Source organism: Thunnus maccoyii, chromosome 16, assembly GCF_910596095.1.
Source record: "Thunnus maccoyii chromosome 16, fThuMac1.1, whole genome shotgun sequence".
NCBI lineage: Eukaryota > Metazoa > Chordata > Actinopteri > Scombriformes > Scombridae > Thunnus > Thunnus maccoyii.
This window is the reverse complement of record NC_056548.1, coordinates 17,016,759-17,037,485: the sequence shown is the minus strand read 5'-3', so window position 1 is coordinate 17,037,485 and position 20,727 is coordinate 17,016,759. Positions and strand designations below refer to the sequence as shown.

At 44.5% G+C, this 20,727-nt stretch overlaps 1 protein-coding gene across 4 annotated transcripts in view; it reads left to right on the top strand.

The window, feature by feature from the left end:
• The window catches only part of kif26ab (kinesin family member 26Ab), a 66,790-nt gene that overhangs the window by 28,294 nt on the left and 17,769 nt on the right, over positions 1-20,727 (top strand). For 2 of the 4 annotated variants that reach the window (XM_042388897.1, XM_042388898.1), the window contains one exon: positions 3,683-3,894. In XM_042388897.1, the coding sequence (XP_042244831.1) occupies positions 3,683-3,894 (212 nt within the window). Of the gene's footprint in view, positions 1-3,682; positions 3,895-8,704; positions 8,776-18,875; positions 19,646-20,727 lie in introns of those variants that run through there. The other 2 variants (XM_042388900.1, XM_042388899.1) reach the window with 2 other exon arrangements.

The following is a 20,727-nucleotide window of genomic DNA, read 5'->3' as shown; positions in this document are numbered from 1 at the left end:
CTTCGCTATTACTGTGTAATTTCTGGAGATATTTTCACTTTGAATGAAGAGCAGTTAAGGTAATACAGAAAACCATGTTATATGCATTCAAAACGTCAAATTGACCCAAATCTGCGAGTCACGATGTTCTCTATTAAAATCCACAACCACATGTGTGCCAATCTACAAAGACCAAGTGCTCTTGACCTATGAGGGTTTCGGTTATTGGCCCGCTGGTTGCCTGGTGCCATGGCCTGCTCCATTGCCACCAATTTGAAGCCCAGCAGATGATCTTGGCTGCTGTTGCTCTGGTGCAGCTGGGCTTGCATGGCAGTGTGCCACAGAAAGCAACGATGACAAGAGAAGAAAAGAATACAGGAAGGAAATAGAAGGATATTTCCCATTCTTGCCAAATTAGGAAACGATTTTAAAAAATTGTGCAATTATGTTTGGTATAAAAGCATTGGACACTTTCCGTCAAGCGAGCTACTTCAGTCTTTTTCCCACATAATGGGACTCCAGTATCGTTAGTCGATTAGTAGTCAATTCTCACCTCAGTTAGTTTCTGTTGGTTACAAAGGCCAGCTAAGCACGACAGCCCAGATTAACAGAGCCTATTTCACTTCAGCAATAATTGTCTGTTGACCGCTGGGATCAAAGGTCACAGGAGAGTCCTGGTACACTGGTTTGCTGATAGGATGCTGTCCTACACTGCTTACTTTAGACTTCATAGAAAGAACTCTTCTCTCTTTAGATTCTCATCCTCACTCTTTCACACACCTTCTCTTTTCCATTATGTTCAAATCTCTCTACCTTTGTCTCTTTCCTCCCCTCCCTTTTCTGTCTTTTCTTTCCGTTGGCAAGCCAAGGTAAAGGGATCAGGGAGGGCTGAGGGTTAAAGGGTGGAAGGCCAGCTCATTACTGACTTGGTGCAAACGGCCAAGCACACATGGCTCCACTGACACAGCCTAATTACCTGACCGGGGGATAGATTGTACTTTTCAGCCAGAATCAGGGCCAGTCCAGGTCCAAGGCTGCAGAAAGCAGCTTAAGTCCCCAGTCTTAATACCAGGGGGAATACTCTTTGATATACACTGTGATGTGCTGAAGTGTGTGCATGTGTACGTGCACGTATGTGTGTTTGAGTCCATATTTTATCCATTTTGAGCTCATAGCCAAAAGCCACCTGTGAGCAGCTGTCCCTGTATGCTCCTAAAATTGACAGCCACTTGATTTTAAAACCGACACTACAGTAGCTCAATCAGTTACAGATTTGATGGGCTATACACATCAGCTTCCTGTACGGCTGCGTGTGAAGTGCTCTGGTCTTTCGTGCCAAAGTGTAATGGCCCTACTTCTCTGGAATGCGCAGAGTTCCCAACCTGTCACCGACACCAGCATGGTGTGAGGCTTTCCGCTCTGGCGGCTGAGTGAGGATCTGTATTTGGCTCATTTCAGTTTGCAGCCAGTTTTTCCATCATGTACTTCTCAAGTCATAACTTCACACAGCACAGCTTGATATCTGACATAACCTCCATGATGAACTCTCAAGAGAGCGAAACCAGTCCTCCAAAACAAGGCTGGCGATCCTAAACTCTGATAACAAGCTCCAAAGGAAGAAATGGGAAACAGGGAATTCATGAAGAACATGCGCTGCTGGTCCACTATTTGACAAATGGTCAGCAAAGGTTTTCTGGGAAGCGATAATTCACCAAAGCTTTACTATAGCAACACATCGTACTGTATGTAAAGCTAACAGTGGTGGCACTCTGCAGAGCAATAGTTGTGCCTCTCATGTGAATGTCAGAATGTAAGTATGTCCCCACATCCTGATGTATAGCATTCACATGTCAGGCTTGGTATATAAATAGTTCAGCTGTCAGGCCTGTGTTGACAAATGGCATATAGTGGAAGGCCACACACTTTATAAAAAAGATTGTGAAGGATGTTATTTTAGTTGCCAAACATGAATCTAGGGCAAACACTGAGGTGGTAAATATGCAGAGGGCCTGAACTGTGTTTATAATACATGTCCTGTCAAATAGCAGTGAGGCTGCAGTGCTGTGTTGTGCTCCATTCAAGGTCGTTGCTGATTACACAATGTTCATGTGTCACTGTTATAAATGTTTTTATGAAAACTTTGGCCTTTATTTATTTAATTTCCGAGGCTGAAAACCCACAGAACCAGTTCTTGTCAGCTGCTATTGATCATTGTCCTGCAGGATAAACTAGCGGCTCCGGTGAGGATTAACCTTTTGTCAGTATGGTGACTCCAGCTGAAGTGCAGTCTCCGAGTTGGCTGTTGGTTTGTATAATTAGCTCTCTGCACTCCTTTTATTGGACTATGAGCAATCACTGAAAAATGCAGGACCCAAAGCTCCAACTGAACCTTTATGTTCCATCTTCACCAAGCTGTACCAGTATTTGCTTCAACCCTAAACAGAAACAGAGGGCTTTATGTATCAGTGGCCTCTATTTTTACTATGCATCTATAGCTCTATGTTAAAACCGTTTGAACTATATTCATACTTTGAACTTACTTCATGCTTTATGAAAAACTGTATTATGATCACAAATATTACGATAATAATGTATAAAACCTTTTGTAAATTTGGGCAACTTCTATCAAGATGGCATTATCAAGGAACAAATATAGTGCCAATGCACAGTTGTTACAGTATATCCAGTGAACAATATACTGCATTTACTCACTTTTTTCTCCAGTGTTTAACTTTCACAATTTTAAAACCACAACCACAAAAAAACAAAGCTTTTAATTTTTTTTTTTAATCAATTGTTTTTATTTCCAAAGAAAAAGCAAAGCAAAATTCATTACAATAACAACACAAAATAACAGGGTATTGTAACATAATGTATCCCATTATAATGTGAAGGGTTCAAAAAAATTGAGACATTCCAATAAAAGCCAGCTTTTAAAATTTGGATCGTAGTTTATTGTATTGTCTTTATCCTGCTCTAAATCCTCTGTGCTGATGAAACTGGTGTGGCTGTTTATAGATGCCTTGCTGCAACACAGATGTAACAAATATGACAACACACAGGTGGTATACCCAGTGTGGGTTTGGCATCAGTTATTAGAGCCCTAGGGCTGACACAGAGGCATCTCACCTATGTTTGATCCTGTTCAGTTGCAAAGCTTCCAGAGCGGAGTGTGCCTATGCAAGCACAATTTAGATACCTCATAAACATTTAAACTATGGAACGGATCTCACCTCTTACATGATTGCTGATTTGTTTACTTCCCTTGAAACTTGTGCTTAGATAGTCCAAGTATGATTAAACCTGCAAGACGACACGTTCCTCACTCCTGATGAGTAAAGTGCCAAATTAGCCATGGAGGTATAGATATAATCGGGAGTGGAGTGAAGTAATTTGCTAGTGATTTAATTACTAATTAAATGTGGGTTATCACTTAATTACTGTATAGTAGTCTACAGCCAGAGCAACCTCGAGATTCTTGCCAGAATCAATGAATGGTGCAGCTTCCTTGCTGTTCTGTAGGGAGCCCTCTGCTGTGGATACTGCTGACTCCTGCTAACCGTAGCTGGCTGCAGCAGCTGCCCGTCCATCTGTGGCAGAGGGGAGCAGAGGGGGAGTAAATGGAGTGGAAGGAAGGTGGGCAGGAGTGGTAAAACCTGTAAGTGGTGGTTGTGGTCTTATCTCTGTATCTGTGTGTCAACAGGCCCAGGGACTGATGGGGGAAACAGACAGGGATGTCACAGCCTTGGAGGCCCCAGTCACCACCATGACCACCACCACCACCACCACCAGCAGCAGCATCTTGACGCCCTGCCGACTGAGGAGCTCCAGCCAACCGGGACTCCCGTCACCCATCACCAACGCATCCTCCTCCCCCTCTCCTTCATCATCTGCAGCAGCTTCCTTCTTCATTAGGTAAGCGCCTCCCCCATCCCGTCAAATCACACCATGGCTCAGTCTGTCAAAACGTAGATAGATTAGATTTAGCTGTTGTGGTGTTTAATGAAGAATTTAGGGTTGATGTGAGATTGTGCGCATACACACCTGCATGCATTCAGGCTTTAGAGTGTGTAGGTGTACATTAGGAGATATGCACAGACTCGCCTTCAAATGTCTACCGAAGGTCATGGTTCATGGTGTTAACTTCGATGTGGGGCACCTATTCCATGGAGATGTTATTCTTGCTTTGGTTGAATTACAGCATGCCTCGGGATACGCACCATCATGGGGCTAAATGAACCTTGAGTTACAGGCACCAGTGCCCATGAATGGATAATAGAATTACATAATTCGATATGAAGAGGGAGCGTCTCACGAGGGGACTTAGGTTAAAGCTGAGTATTGTCCTGAGGTATTTCATGTTTAGTTATTTTTTTCTTTGTTTTGCTTCCTCAGCTCCAACTAGCGCTTCAGGTATTTCAGCTGCGTATTGAATACTCTTTCAGCTTCAGTGCAACCTGCTATTTTGTGTTTTGATGAAACCATTTGGTCCCTGTGTATCTCAGGCTAAAGGGAGGCTTTTTCAGCACTGTTTGGCTCCGGTGTTGTTGTTGCCCCGGAGAATACTTCACCCTCTCCAGGCGGATGGATGGCTGGTGCAACGTGCTATATTGTCATTGACAGATTCCCTGGCAGGCTGGTCAGTGCATACATTCCCTGCCTCTACTCTCTGAGGGGTGCTATGCCATAATGAATGTTGGCGAAAGAGAAGCCTGCTAAGAATGATTCATAGGACCATTGAAGCTCTGCACCACAGGAGGCAGAGGAACCAGTGAAGGGACTTGTGGAGTGTGACAGGAAGCCCATAGGGGATCACTGTGGAGCTTAGCATTTCTCCAAGCACCCCAAATGGAGTTTGTCTTGCCAGCTTTAACAGGGTCAGAGTATATATCAGGGGGACCATGAGGCCTCTTCTTTGGCTAAAGAGACATTCCAGATCCTCCACTAAATATGCAACTTCCTGTGTGTCTCGCTTCCTGCCACAAGAGCAGTAGACCTGAACAACAGCGAGGTGTGGCCCACAGCTAGACAGGGTTAATTCCTGACACTGATTTATTAGTTCTCATGTTTTCTTTGGACCTGAGCTCAAAAAGAGTAGGATGCAGAGCAGTGTCTAGCCAGTCAGTGTGGGCTAGACACTAAGCGCAGGAAAAAAGAGGGAGGTGGACTTGTTTTTTCCCTTGTAGCAGGTCCTGGTGGGGCAGAAGGGGGTGGTGGTGGAAGTACGGTGAAGGGTTCCACCTTTCATTTCATCCCAAAGATAATTTGCTGCCAAGAATGTGGTGTTTTACTTGGCCTGGAGAAACACAATGATGACGGGCCAGCTTTAAACAGCATCACATTCCACAGATATAGAAAGGGTGGTGGAGATGCACTGTGGCTGATTTGAAGCACACCCACTTCCTGACCCTCTGCAGCTGTTGCCTGCAACAGGAATATCATCATCATCATCATCATAATGTGGTTGTCTTTGTTTCATCTTTCATCTGTTTCATCTGCATCACTGCTGATTGAAATGTAACTCCCCAGAAGTCAAAATGAATTGAATCAATCAACAGATTTTCTTGTTTTCTTGCTGTTCTGCTAGTGCTTGAATTTGAAAAAGGAAATTGTGATGAAATGAGTGTTTTAGACTTGATTGAAAACTCATATCTGATTAGTATTCCTTTTTGTACACGAAAGATACAATTAGTGGGATGCATGTGCAAATCCAGAGAGCCCAGGATGTAGGAGCTGAATAACCAAACAGCAGTTTCTACCCCAGCGGAGTGGAGAAGGCTCCTTAGACACTTGTCTGACATTCACTAACACCGTTCCACTCAGAGATGAAATTTTAATTAGAATGCAATTAGCTAGACTAGCTAGTGTGGTGCTGAGAGAAAAGAAAAGAGCCATGAACAAAAGAAATTCACTGTTTAATTTTTCATTGGAAAAATAAGCCAACCGTTCAACTGGATAAAAAAGCCTTTAATTTGTTTCATTTAAGATATTTACTGAATTGAAAAATCATTTTAATATAAATGTCGATGTGATAACTAAAGCCCAGCAGGTCAGAGTCACATTTTTGACAAGTCTATTGCATGAATTAGGCTAGTAATGTGTCCCCTCAGATTAATAATTTGTGCCCCCAAATTACTTAATTGTGCTTTTTAGTTACTGATGGCATTTTTCAGTTGTGTTTCGGTCTCATGCGAGCACTCAAGTTGAGCTGGCACACTGTGAGTGTTTTTCCACAGCACAGCAAGGTAAAATAAGTTATCTACCTGTTGGAGGTGTGCTGTTTGCAGAAAATGCAGTAAGAGCCTGTTGTCTGCAGCTCTTCATCAAACATCTCACTACAGCTGTTTCTGCTTGTACTATTCGTCATTATTATAATTCATTATTTTTAACTGATCCACTGTACAAATAGCTCCAAATATCTCCACATCTTGTCGTGTAGACCTGTTTTTATTGAAGAGTAGCGCTGCTATCGTCACAGGTTGGCTTGGCATGGCTTAAACGGACCAACCCGGGCTTACTGAAAAACCCCATAAATACCTTCAAAATTTGCTAATAGCGTTAAGTTATAAGAACTGAACTTACAGGTTCTTTTGGTTAGTTACAATTCTTTCTCTTAGATTTTGACACTAAATTTATGCGTTAATTTCAGTAAATATACTTTGTTATTAAATGCAACATTTTGTTATTCTGACACCCCTTAAATATTCTCTTACATGGTAACAGATTGTTTCTGTTAATTGGCATAGACACATTATTTGAAAGAACTGACTACTTATTTAAGAGAGCATTGCTCATTTGTGCACATGAATATCAGACTGCCAGACTGTGTAGAAAGAAGAGAAAGTGCTTTTAGTCTCTGCGTTGTTCCCTTTGTGAGAATTTTCCCATAGAGGACGAACAACCATGAATTATCTTGTGATGCCTCTATTTTCAGAGAATAGAAAACGTCTTTGATCACGCAGTGAATGTATCTTTTAGAGCATTTTTGAAATACCAGTCATAAAATCTTGCTTTCATCCCGCTTCCTGTCTCTGATAATTGACGAAAGTACCCTGAAACAGAGATGACCCTGAGGTCAGTAATGACCAATTGGCAATTACACCGACCATACAGTTGCAGGGAGACAGAAGGAGTCAAGGGTCAAACTCTGTCCGAATGGTGTGTGCGTGTGCATGTGTGCATATCATTATGTGTGTATGTGTTTGCCAGTGTATTACTTGGGGAGGGTGGGGATAATGAATTTAGAGCCATGTGTTCAGCTGACTAGCACGTTAAGCCCTGATTGCCTTGTGACAGAGCATATGATTAGTGTATTGACATAGCGTTGTGTAATGAAACCAGGCGGACCTCACAGCAGGGGCTAGACTGTGTGGCTAACTGCTGCCTCACAGATCCTTCAACCCATCTTTCTGTTCCATTAACACCTACTGATTGTGACGGTGTGTTTATTACCACAGGGCCCGTGGGATTTCTCATTGCGCACTACCGAGAGGAGTAGACTGCTCAGTTTGCAGTCTACTTTTCTCAGTGTGCTCATGTCTGCATAACAGCGTGAGATAGTTTCCATGGTCTATTTATTGGTCCCTTGTTTATGTTTGTTTGCTGAGAGTTACTCCCTCTGTCACTTTCTCACACTAATCATACTCAGGAGAGGGATTATTTAAACACGTTAAAGGTTCAGGGAGATAATGAATAGAAGCAATATAAGACCTTGAATGCACAACAAGTCAGGTGAAGAGTCAGGGGCACCGTAGACTACAAAGGTGGCACACAGGCTGGCGGACGGGCTGTTGCAGAGCTGGGACAGCTGTTTGCTGGAATGCGGCCCTGGAGGAGTGTCAGGAGGAAGTGGTTTTATGGTCGTCCATCGCCGCCCTGCAGCTGCTGCCCAGGTGAGGGTTTGCGCAGTAATGACTGTGATTGTGCAGAAGGAATCCTCCTGTAATTGTGGCAGCAGGGCCATTTAGCCTCTGTTCTCCTACACACACAAGACCCTGCTTTTGTGTCCACATCACTCACTCTACACTTCATCCCCCAGGCTCCTCTGAGTAACCATAGAAACAAGTCATTAGCTTGTGGGAATAAAATGTGACTGATTTTTCTTTTCACAAGTGGAGATTGGAAATCAGGAAGTTGAAATAGGCCTCTCTATTCCACTGGACTATAATTTAGTCAGAGGGAGGGACAAGCATCTCTTCAATAATGAGACCTGTGTGTGGAAGTGGAAGCACTGCAGGATCACAAGTGCTTGTTCTTGTTCTGAACAACATATGTTGGATAACTTACTGGAGTCCATTGTCCAATCAGTGTATAGTGTGATTGTGTATGAAGTTTTCATGAGGAGCTTGGCCAGTCAGTCCTTCCTGTTTGTTTGTAAAGGAGACAGTGATAACGTCATGTGTTGCTGGAGCAGATAGTTCAGTGAGGAAGAGCCAGCTTACATTCATGCTAAATACTTTCATGGCAGGGGTGATCCACAAAGAGAGGCTTGAGGCAGACAAAGCAGGACAGTGCTGTGTTTGGTTGGCTGTGCTGATGATTGACAGCAGGGATCTCTGTCAGTGAGAGGCAGGGCAGATTATGTGGAGCAGAGGGGTCTACTGAGCACAGAGGATCTGGCCCACATGGCAGGGAGATAAAGATACAGAAGAGGACGGTAGCTGCCTGGGACGAATGTGCTTGTAAATGTTGTCATTCAGAAGGTGTGCTCAGGCTGATGCTCAATTCTGACAGCATCAGGAGCAGGAGGTCTGTACATGTGGAGAAGAATATTGGATTCACTACCATGGGAGTCAAGTAAGTTGTGTTGTACACTGGCAACAGTGAGCTCACTTGGGTATGTGATACCCTTCGTGTGTGTGTTTGTGTTGTATGTGCAGCCAAATGTATGTTTGGGTGTAGTTTTTCGATTCTGCTCGCTGAGCTGCGGTGTCTACTGTTTTTCTTTTCTCCCCATCTCTCTCTTTCCTCTCTCTCTCTCTCTCTCTTTATCTTTCTTTCTGTGTTGCTCTTACTCTCCTCTGCTCTGTGGAATGTGCAGTTTTGTGCAGTTGGAGTTGGACTGTCTGTTCCCCGGAGGTGAGAGGGTAATGGTTTTGTTGTCAAGCCACAGCGAGATGGATTCCTCCACCAGAGCGAGAGTGTGAGCAGAATGTATAGCATGGCAGAAAACATGCTGCTGAAACGCTGGCTCCATTTTGACGAAACTGCCACAGTGGAGCTGAAATGTTAATACTACCTCTACCTTCACCGGCTGACAAATGAAAATTGATTCATATTAATCTGTTGAATCTGAGCAACACATGCCCGGGGCAGCGAATTGCTCATCAGAAGTATTGAGTGGGTGGTAGCTGGGATGGTTGAGCTGCTCTGTGGTATTTGTCTTTGTTTACTGTGGGATAGAACACCAGCTGGTATTTTCCTGCCATAATCAGGCTGATGGGACTAATGGCTGCCTCTGTGCAGTGGCAGACACAGTGGCAGCACCAGCTGAGGCCATGAAGGGGCTGCAGCCTGTAGATAAGCCCAGGTGTGATTCCATCCAAGGCCTGTTAGGCGCCGTCAAGGCTGAGGTGTTGATGGAGTTCCAGTCTGGCCTTGCAGCCTCAGGCATCTACAGCAGGTAGATACATCCTACTACCATCATGTACCTTCTCAACCACCCTTAAACAGCGACGTGTTGCCTCCCTTTGATTCATAATCCTCCATGTTACTCAGGCAACAGACATCAGTGTGTTCTGATATAAAGATACAGATTTAATCTTTGTCGTATCAAACATTGCCACAGAAAAAATATGTTCAGACAGAGTGGCTCATATATTGCATACTCCAAATGAGTTTACACTGAATATTGCATGAGAAATTTTCATTTCATTCTGCATGTTGCTCACATAATTTGTGTTGAGAAGAAGTACAGATCTTGAGGTTTTGGATTCCCTTGCCTATTTCTGGGTGTTTGTCTCATCACTGAGATATGATAACATGGTGTGATAGTGTTGTGTATCCTGCAGCACCAGGGTGATGGGCACTGTTGTGACGGGCAGTGTGGAATCACTTGTGCCTGTCATAATGAATGGCCAACAGCTCCAGTGATCGAGAAAAAGAAAAGCAGAGGGTTTGTTGCAGCCTGCGCGAGGGATAACCCTGTGCCCTCTTCCCTGTTCCCCCAAATAAACCCCTGAGTCAGGAAGTCTGTCTGGCCCACTCACATAGCCTGGAGGGGGGTGCATAGGAGGGGGGCGTTTGCCAGAGCTGACAAACAAAGGACTGAAACGCTGACTCAAGCCTGTGCACTCACCCTGGGTCCACGTGTACTAAGCCCTGTGGGGAGAGGGGAAAGCACTGCTATCCACTCCTGACATATTCCTTTCACATGTGGAGAAATGAGAGGATGTGGAGAATACGTAGACTTCTGTCCTGTGGGCTTGTCACCCAACAAGGGCCTGCCTTTGTCTCAGCATGTTGGTAGTGGTGATCAAAAAGGCAAGGTTGTGTGTCCAGTTGAGTGTGGGCAGGAGAGGTCGAGCCCTCAGCATCAATCCATTTCCAGCTCTGTTTGCCTGCCCACATCAAGCATTCCCCATTCAGCTGTATAACGACTCGGCTAGTTGCCCACAGGGCTCCATGATCAGTACATTAGTGTTTAGTTATCGCGCTTGACTCTGCAGAATTCTCTACCCCTTAGCCTGTTGAATGGATATTATGCGTCATGCCTGTGGGGGCTGAGGGATGCCATCTAAACCTCTTTAGTGTCCCTCAGTGAAAGGTGTCATGCAAATGGAGTCTATTATGATTGTCATTACAGCTGCAGTCACTTCTGCATTGTGGCAGTGTGAGAGTGTGGTGGAATAAGAAAGAGTGAATTGTGGTAGCTGATGGCAGGGAATATACGTTGAGGAATTTTATGACCTATTGTGTGCAGACGCAGAATAGAGCCGGTGGCCTCTGCTCCCACGAGCGCACCCTGTCTTTATGTCTTACAATCCGGAGAAACAAAGACGGCTCCTGGTGGGCCTCTAAGGCATCACTGCTCCTCAGCGCTCAGGCCTTCTATTCCACATGAATAACTAATAGCTGCCTAATAAGTGGTGGTAAATTGATTTCCCCAAACACTAGTGCTTTATTTTTTCAGAAACGCACACGCTCAGTACCCCCATCTTGTTTATCAATGGGAGGGGCCCGGCTTTTTTACGGATGAAGCTCAGATTACCATTGAGGATAAGGGCATTGTCGGGACAGGTGATTTAGCTTTTACCTCATCACCCACAGCCTCAATAGCTGAACCATTTCACCTCCATCACATCACAGTGTCTTTTAAAATCTCTACCGAGTGTTAGCTTGGCTGCCGGGGGTTTAAAATTGTTCAGTCAGCCAAATGGCAACTGTGGGGAGTTGGAAACGAGGAATAATGGGATTGATGAGACTGATGACACATACTGTTTATTGGTGACAGAATTCATCATGTGCAAAAGTATAGAATTAACCTTTGGCTGCACTGTAGACAGGCACAATAAACAGAATATTCAGCCACATTACGACACAAGGGAAACATACAATAGTGGAGCTTCTAGTGCCTTTTCCACATCATATTTGTGTACTTCATAGTAGAGAATTGGTAAAGATTAAAGAGTTATCGTGTAGGATATTGTGCCCCAGTACACTCTTTGTAGGATTATGTGTGAATTAAGCAAACTCCTCGGACACGTGCAAAACTGCTGTGTCAAACTAAAAGTAGCAATGAGGGTTTATCTCCTCTTTGTTTCTCTTGCTGCTTTCTGCATGTGCGTCGTCTTGAATGGAGAGGATTATAGTCTGTAATCGGTTCACGACCCAGCATGTGAGAGCCAGCTGCAGTGTGCTAAAAATCCCATTATCCCCATACGCTCTATGTGGCCGAGTGAGCGTTGCTGTGTGTGTTTCTGTGGTTGACTTTATGAGTGTGTGATACAGGATAAACTGCTTAACTAGAGTAATGCGGTTGTAGTCACTAAGTCACGTCTTTTCCTCTCACATTTCCTCACTCAGTTAGACCAGTATTCTTCTTTCTATCTGCATCGGTAATGTGTTTATTGATCTGCATGATCCAAATAATTCATTCTCTCTTCCCTCCAAAGAGTTGATTTTTTACTTATTTATTTTTGTATTTCTCTTTATATCCTGTCCTTATCTAGCACCTTTCAGGAAGTTGCACCTTCAGTCTTGTTGTACTGCCATGCAATGACAATAAAGGCATTCTATTTTACTCTATTCCATTCAAAGATATTTCACTCCATCCTCTACTCCCAGATCTGCTACCATGGCCATCTTGCTGACAGTACAGCTTATTTCACCTGACTTGGACCCCCTTCAGTTTTTGTTAGGTCGCCTATTGACTTGAATATAGATGAAAGATTAAGAAACACATGTTGGAACTCCCCTCCCCCTGCTTTCTGTCTCTCCGGATGGCCCACTGATTAATCACTCCCAAATGTCCTCAGCAGCCTGCGGGCCTGTTTGTTGTGATAGCTTCTGTGTGGAGAAGTGCAAATAAATAATCGCTAGGTGTCTTATCCTGGCAGCAAGTGATTAATAAAGCAGGGAAGTGGAACAGAAGTATGCTTGCTTTCTTCCCCTCTGTCTGTCTCTCCCACACTCATCATGCTCGTAAGTTCTGATATGATGTAATGTATTGATTTAAAAGGGCATTATATTTGATTGGGGAGGCATCTCGTGTTAATAATCTTCCCGATTTGGCCTCCACTGTGTGCTGCACTGATTTCCAAGATAGAAAATGTCATTCAGTTGGCAATGATGTGCCAAGAGTTCTTCTCCGCTTGCCCTGAGCAGCCTTCCTGAGGTTTCAAGGGAAGACGTGGGTGGGATGTTGGGTGAATCGAAGTTCAACGTGTGTATTGAGAGTGTGAAGTTATTCCAGATTCTCTGCAGCCTTGGAGAGGAACGTAGCAGAATACCTAGAGCAGTGTCTGAGGAGCACAGTGAAAATGCACTGGAAAAGATGAAAGCAGCTGTTAATCTTTGTCAGCAGTGCCAGGGGTGGGGAGGCTGCAGTCTGCAGTGCAGGGAAGAACATGTCTTCATTATCATCTGTCACCCATCAGCTGAAAAAGTGAAATTTCTTCCAAGACTTTTTGTTTTTGCTGGCTGAACCAATTTTGACGTGATAGCTGAGTATTTTCCTTGCTTGCATCCAAAGCTGCAATTTTCTGGAAGCCCCTGGTAAACAAGTTACAGTCAATTGCTAGAGATTTTCCTTCAAGGACCTTTTGACTCTCATTGCAGGTATTTCCAATTCTTTCCTCTAGGGGCCTTAAATTGGCCCCTTTTTCGCATTGACTGACAAATGGGCCCTGCAGAGCTGAAGTCCTGTGCTTTGTTCACCTCTCCATGGCCTAATGTTCAAGCTAGTTAAGGCCATATTAGCAAGATGTGATCCTGAATGCCAGGCAGAACAATAAAATGAACTGTAAATAGAATTATAGCCCCTGACTTTTATCCCCAAATTTCCTTCCTTTGCTTGTCTTAAGTCCTCCTTAAGCCTAGTTTGGCAAGAGAGCTTTGTGGCCTCTCCGCGTAGGGAATGGGGGTGGTTGGGGTGTGACTAGCAGTGGGGATTTGTGTAGATATAATGCTTTATGGGCAGAGCAGGAAATACAAAAGCAAGAAAGTTATTGTTACAGGAATGAATGAGGGTTTGTCACACATCCCTGTGGTGTGTTAATGTGGCAAAAAAAATCTCACCTCCATCCTTAAGGGGCTAATCTTGGCATAGACACAGAGCTTTTTTGCACAGTCCTTAGACCAAGTGAGGGTCTGTTGGCATTAGTCTTTTCCTCTTGATCTGATGTTTAAAGACACAGAAGATAAATCTGCTTAAGATTATTCCCTTGAAAGTTCATGACAAAATCAAAGTAAAATGGAGGGACATTTATCCCTGTGTTGATACAAGCCAGTTGCTTACCCTGATCTCCTGTAGCACCAAACCAGGCTTTCTTGAATATTGATGAGTTTTTTTACTTTTTGGCACCAACTGTTCCATTTATTCTTGGCCGACTGGGGATTCCCATCTTTGGGAATAAAGCAATTCTGAGCTGGCTGTGGCATAGCCCCAACGATCATTTTTTTCCTGTTTCTTTCTCAGGCAGAAAATGATTTACCTCCTCATAGACAGCGCCTCACTGGCACAGAGCCAGGCCCAGTGATCGAAGAGAGGACTTGGCTGTACACCCTTCTGCTCCCTCTCTCACTCTCTCTTTCTTTCTGCGTCTGTTGCTTTTTCCTCTTAATGCATTTGGAGATTCTTACCCCTATTCCATCTCAGTGATCTCTAATTTATTATTTTTTTCATCACCATCCTTACCCCGGCACTGCTTTCCTCCCTGTTCCCCACTTGCACTCCCTTTCTTTTTCTTTTTTTCCCCCAATGTCTCAAATGATCCCCCGTTATTCAAACTATTCTCCAGAGGATGCCCTAATCCCTAGTTTTCCACCTCAGTCCACAGACCGTTTCAAAAGGGTTCTGAGGAGACCGTGACAGAACAGGTTTAGAAACCTCTGGTAGAATTTAGGATTTATTTACACAAAGCTGCATGTTTCTTTCTTGCTCTGACAGGAGAGCTCTTTTGAATCTGTATTATGACATGAATATGAAAAGTCAGTTGCAAAAGGCGACATTAGTTTTTGTGGGGAACATTTTCTTTTCTATGACAACACATTGTATTCACAGATGTTACATGAATGCATTTGGCCTTACCTAATTGGCCTGGGATTGGTGCAGTGAAGATGTGTGTGCAGCCTTGGGCTGTCAGCAGTCAGCACACAAATGATGCCCCATTTGGTATTCTGTGTCCAAGGCCAGACACTGTCCAGTAACAAAAGGCTTGTTGAACACCTTGTTGGAACAAAGAGCTTTTCTAAAAGGCCTTGGTCCAATGTGTTTGGAATGTGCCGGGCAGGATATTGCTCAGATAACTGGACATCACATTCATTGCTGTCTGGTTTAGCTGAGATCCGTTTATCTATTTTTGAGGATTTATAGAAAGTCTATAAATCCTGGCCTGGAGGTGTTTGGCAACTTCCTGCAAAATGCGGCTGTGTAAATCAACACAGGAGAGAGGAGCTCTACCTTTGGACTACCATTAAAACAGCCGAGCAGGACGAAACAGGCTGGCAGTCAGTTAAAAGCTTCAGAGCTTTGGATTGATAAGATTCAACTGACAGCCAGATAAGCCTGTTAGTTCTCTCTTCCATTTTAATGTATCCTGAGCTGCCGAAGGAGAGAGGAAACACATTTTTCAAAATGACTGCAAAGATCTGGGTTTTGGTTGATGCTAATCTGAATCTGAATGATAAGATAACTGCACTGCCCGCTTCTGTATCTCCAGGTGGGAGATTTTTCAGCTATTGTGAAGTAAACTTGTACATTTTTGCTACAATTAACATTTGCTGAACCACATTCCAAGATTAATCGCTATATTCAGGATGTTGAAGTCTCAGGCATTAGTTGTTTTGAGTGATTTAGGGTAAAGGAGAGGAAGTAAGAAAAACAAAATTAATGTTTACACCAGTGGTCCCTTAATTGCAGGGGGACCTTAGTAAGGAGACAGGCTCATTACCAGACTAAACCTCAGTGCCACACAGAAGGGTTGGATGCTTATTCATATTCTCTTCACATTCAACAGCCTGTTCATCTGTTACTGTCCCAAAGCCACATATTTCCTTGGTTAAGATTAAGAGCCCCCTCAAAGTTTAGTGTTGGGGTAATGCATATATTTATACATAAATGACCATACATCTGGCGGATGGTGACGCTCAAAGCAAACAGTCGTCTGTGATCTACTGAGATTCAGCTACTATCGAGTGACTTTGAGAAAAAGCGTTTTATGGTGAGCGTTTGCCTTGTATTTAATGATCGGCATCCTGACCTCGCTAGTAAATTTTGTCTGGGTGGGCCTTCCTGCTGCCAGGGCTGGTTGGCAGAGTATGACATCATCTACTCTTGCCTGTGCACCAGATGAATGTGTGTGCACTCACAGGTTGATGTCATGGACGCTTAATCACTGAAGTTCACTTAACCATTGAAGCTTAGCAGTGGCTGGGACAGGCTGCGGGTGACCTGGGAACATGGCCATTTAGGCCGGCACAGATATGCAGATTTACTTTAATCCAATCCCAATTTGGCAAAGAGCAAACTGTGCAGCAATGACTGTCTGCACTGTCGAGTCTGAACATCAGTCTGGTGCTCTTGCCTTAACTAAACTAAGTCTGTATTTCTCCTGTAGTTGAGCTCAGATGGTAGATTTATGTTATTCCCCCACACCTTTGGGGCAAAGGGCTGTTTGATCGTGTCAAGGGCAGCCCATCAATAAGACAGTGTGTACTGATTTTAGCTCAGGGGAGGTTTCCTATTGATTATCTTTTGACTCAAAAACATAGCACCTCACCTGATAGACCAACACACATCCACCCCGATCAATCATGACCATCTGCTGATATGGCATTTTGGGCTTGACAGTCTTTCCAGCACACAACATGACCTCATGCATCTAAATCCACTTTAAAACATTTCACAAATGCCTTTACTCATTTACTGAATCCAGGATAAATTCTGAAAGTCTCCAACAGCGAGTGAGCCTGACTCATTGTGCTGTAGTCATTATTATTGCATGGTGTTGAGGCTGGCTGGAGCCCAGTATTCCCATCACCATTCATGAAGAGGTATTCTGGCCAGCTAATCAGCAGCAGTGTGTGGCAGACTCACTGTGGGGGTGGGGGGGGGCTAAAGCAGTCTGATATCAGATCCAGTGATCTGATTCCTGCATGAATGGCCAGAGCAGTCTTATCTTGTCTGCAGAGGGAAAAAAGGAGAATCACAGAAAGGAAATGTCAAGGATAGTAAATGTGGCCAACATGGTAATTAGCTACAGCAAAGGGCTACCTAAAGAGCTGTATAGTTGGACTGTAGAACAGAGACAAATTTGCACAAACAAGCTAATGGGTGTGCCAGCTAATGATTCTCTGGGGCTGAGGAATTTCTCTTGTTAATTTGACAAAGCTTGAAAAGAGGGCTGGAGCGATTACGGACGGCAGACAAAAGTGAAGCTTTGAAAGCATCAGGCGAACACAGCTTCTCCACTCTCTCTGTTCTGCAGTCATTGACCTCCTCTCCTTCTTCCTCACTGTCACTCCCTCCATAGGTGAGGACGGAATCTAGATATCCTTTCTTGAACAAAAGCGCCAGGAGACCTTTTACTTCAAATGGTCCTTGATTTTACGTCTGTCTTCCTTTGGCTCATTTATATATATTACAATCATTATCTGTCCCAAAGGTCTGTTCAGAAGCAGACAGTGATGGAGCTGAAAGGCTATCAGGACAGTTCCAACTGCGACTGTTCCCAATTATTACATCAACTTGATATATAACACTTGAAACCACACACAGGGCAGCGGCAATGGGCATGAGACTAATGACTGGTTGCACTGTCAGGGAGACCAATGTCCACATTAGTATTGTCTTCTACTCATTGAGTGTTGGCAATACTGATTCAAAAGGTTTCAGTGTTATGGAAACAAAGCTTTAGGAGACAGTTCTTGCACTTTGAAATAAACTCACCTCAGGCAAATTAATTTGATACATGGCAGGAAAGCAGAGGTAAGCGTGCTGTGGCAAGGAGGAAGGTAAAGGTTATGTGATATATCAAACCGCTTCATTACTATACTGTGCTCTCCAAATAGGTAGGCAGTGCTGGGTTTTTTTTTTTTTTTTTTGCCTCCAAATTTAATCCAGCAGAGTTCATATAAGGGGCACTGTGTCAGAATGAGAGAGGCAGAGGGAGCTTGGTGTGTGTTTGTGCTGAATGTACTTTCATCTGGCATGTCTCACACCCACTCTGTCTGCCGATATGTTGTAGTAGGCACTCTACAGCCAAAGCAGCAGCCTTTCAAACAAGACTGGCTGGTCGGGGGCTGAGAGAGCTTACTGGTAAATTGGCAGCCCAGGGAATACAGGGCACTCTCACCCCGGCGCTCGCCCACTCACATGCTTTCATTCCCCTTTTTACCCTTGACCATTGACTGACTGCACTCCCTCTCACTGGCCAGCATAAATCTGCCTTTCTAAGATGTCATCTGTTCATTGTCTGCCCTCTCCCTCTCTTTCCCTTGGTCTCAATCTTTTTTTTAATCTCTGTCAGCTTTCCTATTGAGTCAGAGCATCGCTCATTCAGGCAATCCATCTTTGTGCTCTTAAGTACTGTATATCCTTCCTTATCTGTGTGTCACTCCTTATGATTAATAACATTCTCATTCATCTGCTTAATTACATCCTTCAACAAAGGCAAAAAAATACAAATGTGCACAAGTGTACACTCACTACCCACACAAACATGGAAACACACATACACACTAACACTCATGCATGCATGCACTGTAGGCATACTAACCAAATCTGTTTGAAGTGTGGGACCCTAAAAGAAGAGAGGGCTCCTGTATGCATTAAGTATTCATCTGACGTGCGGTGGGGTGCAAACGTGTGTGTGTGTGTGTGTTGGGGTTTATATGAGACAGTGTGTGTGTGTGTGTGTGTGTGGGTAGAGAGAAAAAGAGAGTACTCGCAAATTGCGCCGCGAGCAGCCAGAAATCGAGCGCTGACACCTCGTCTGGCAGTCGGAGGGAAAATGGGCTGGGCTGAGGAAAGAAAGAGAGAGAGAGGGAGGGAGGGAGGCAGGGATAGAGGAGGGAGCGTATGTGTGTGTGAGAGAGAGGCAGGGAGAGGGAGTGAGAGAGAGAGAGAGAGAGAGAGAGAGAGAGACACAGCAGGACAGCTGCCAGCATTTCTCCGATAGCAGGAGAAGGACCGAGAGGCGGAACAGGAGTAGGAATTCTCCTCATTCTCAGCCACCCAAGGAAATCTTCCAGCCCAGTCTGGCGTGCTGGTTCTCACCCCCTCCTCCTGCCTGTGAGCGGCAGAGACTCTGGGAAGGACACAGGCATCAGGACCTGCAGTCACTTGCAGCAACCTCACCACGGTGGATTAACTGAATGAGAGAAAACCATGCAGCCTGTGGGATGAATGCGGAATAGGATGTGAAAGAAGTGGAGAAAAGGGAAAACAAAGCTGAGCTGGAGTGCAAGCTGTTGCTGGGTTTTTGCATCTTTGAACTGAAGCTGAACTTTTGCCGGTGAAGAGGAATGGGAAGAGTTAGAGGGGCTTTAGTGGCGTATGAACAGACGAGGTGCTCCTTCTCATCCTGACACCATTCTTTCCTCATTTCAAGAAGCTTTCTGGACTACCTGCACCCCCTCACTGTGAACGTACAGCTTTCCCTGCAGGGTACTCATCCTGTCTGCCCACCTCCAACCTGCCCCACCTGGCACTTGTTCCATTTAGTTACTATGACACCCACGCCTCCTCCTCCTCATCCTCCCTCCACCCCTCCAGTCCCTTACAAACCTCTGTGAAATCAAGTGGAACCTCGATGATTGCGATCGGAGCAAAGAGGACCCCCGTGCCCCAACTAGTGAGCAGCCCCGCCTCGCTCTGTTCTCGGCGTATCAAATGTGCAAGTAATGGAGAACACCGACAACACAGACATGGACTGCAAAGTTGAACTCTATCAGTTGTCTGTTTTTTGACTATGAGCATAAACTAGATAATGGATTGGAAAGAGCTGTAAGTACACCACCGCAGCATTTTCTTACTGGTGCATGTTTTTTTTTAGTGTATTCACAGAGTGTGACTATGTGAATATTTCTTACAAACTTAAAACTGACACTGACTGATATCAGAGCCTCTACTATACTAGATGTTTTTTCCCCTTTAGACCAAGTTGTGTGGGGAAACAGCTTCATTAACATGGGGATTGGGAGTGAACAGGTGGACAAGCTGTTGTGGGCATAGAAATGTGAGCCTCTCCTCACCGCCTATTTTCCATTGACTGATCATATAGTTGAGAGAGGAAGAGAGAAGGAAGGAGGGAGAGGTAGAGAGAGAAAATGCAATTAATTCCCCTGTGTGTTTGTGGTTATGGTGAAAAAATAGCAATATCATCCCTTTTTCTCACTTTCCATCCAAGAACATGTGAATCAATTGTCATTGTGCAGCATGAATTAAACCTCAAGGTTACAAGCCTAGCTTTGGGCTGTGAACACTCCTCATTGGTCAAGACAATTATAAATCACTATAGTGCTCTTACCAGCCTTTTTTCCCCTACCTGGGGTCTTATGATGACACCCTGATGCTTGATTTATCTCTTTGCTGAAGCAGGAAAAAGACAGAATGAGGTGAGAGACAGACACAGAGACAGGGTACATTTATCTTGAATGAATGTGCTGCGGATAGCTCTCATAAATGCGCATACACACTCACAAGCCCACATACACACGCATGCAGTCGCACACAGCCACGTGCGCTCCAGTGTAGTTTCCCCTTTCTTTCTATCCGTCTCACATTCATCTGTTCCATCTCATTTTTTTTTTTCAGTCACACGAGCCGACTCACATGCTATCACACATAGGCAGTTCCCTGGGGAGAGCCTTCTCCTGTAGCCTTCTTGGATGCAATAATTATTCCATCAGTCGGCGTGTGTTCCCTGATTGTGCTCTTGGGCTGTCGCTGCAGGGGGGTGTACAGTGGAGAGGGGAGTGTTGAGGAGAAGAGGGGGGCCAGTTGTCACTCCAGGATGCAGGGTGGGGAGGGGGTTGTGTTTTTGGCAACAGCCCACCCAGTCCTGTCCGGAGGAGCCCAAAGCAGGA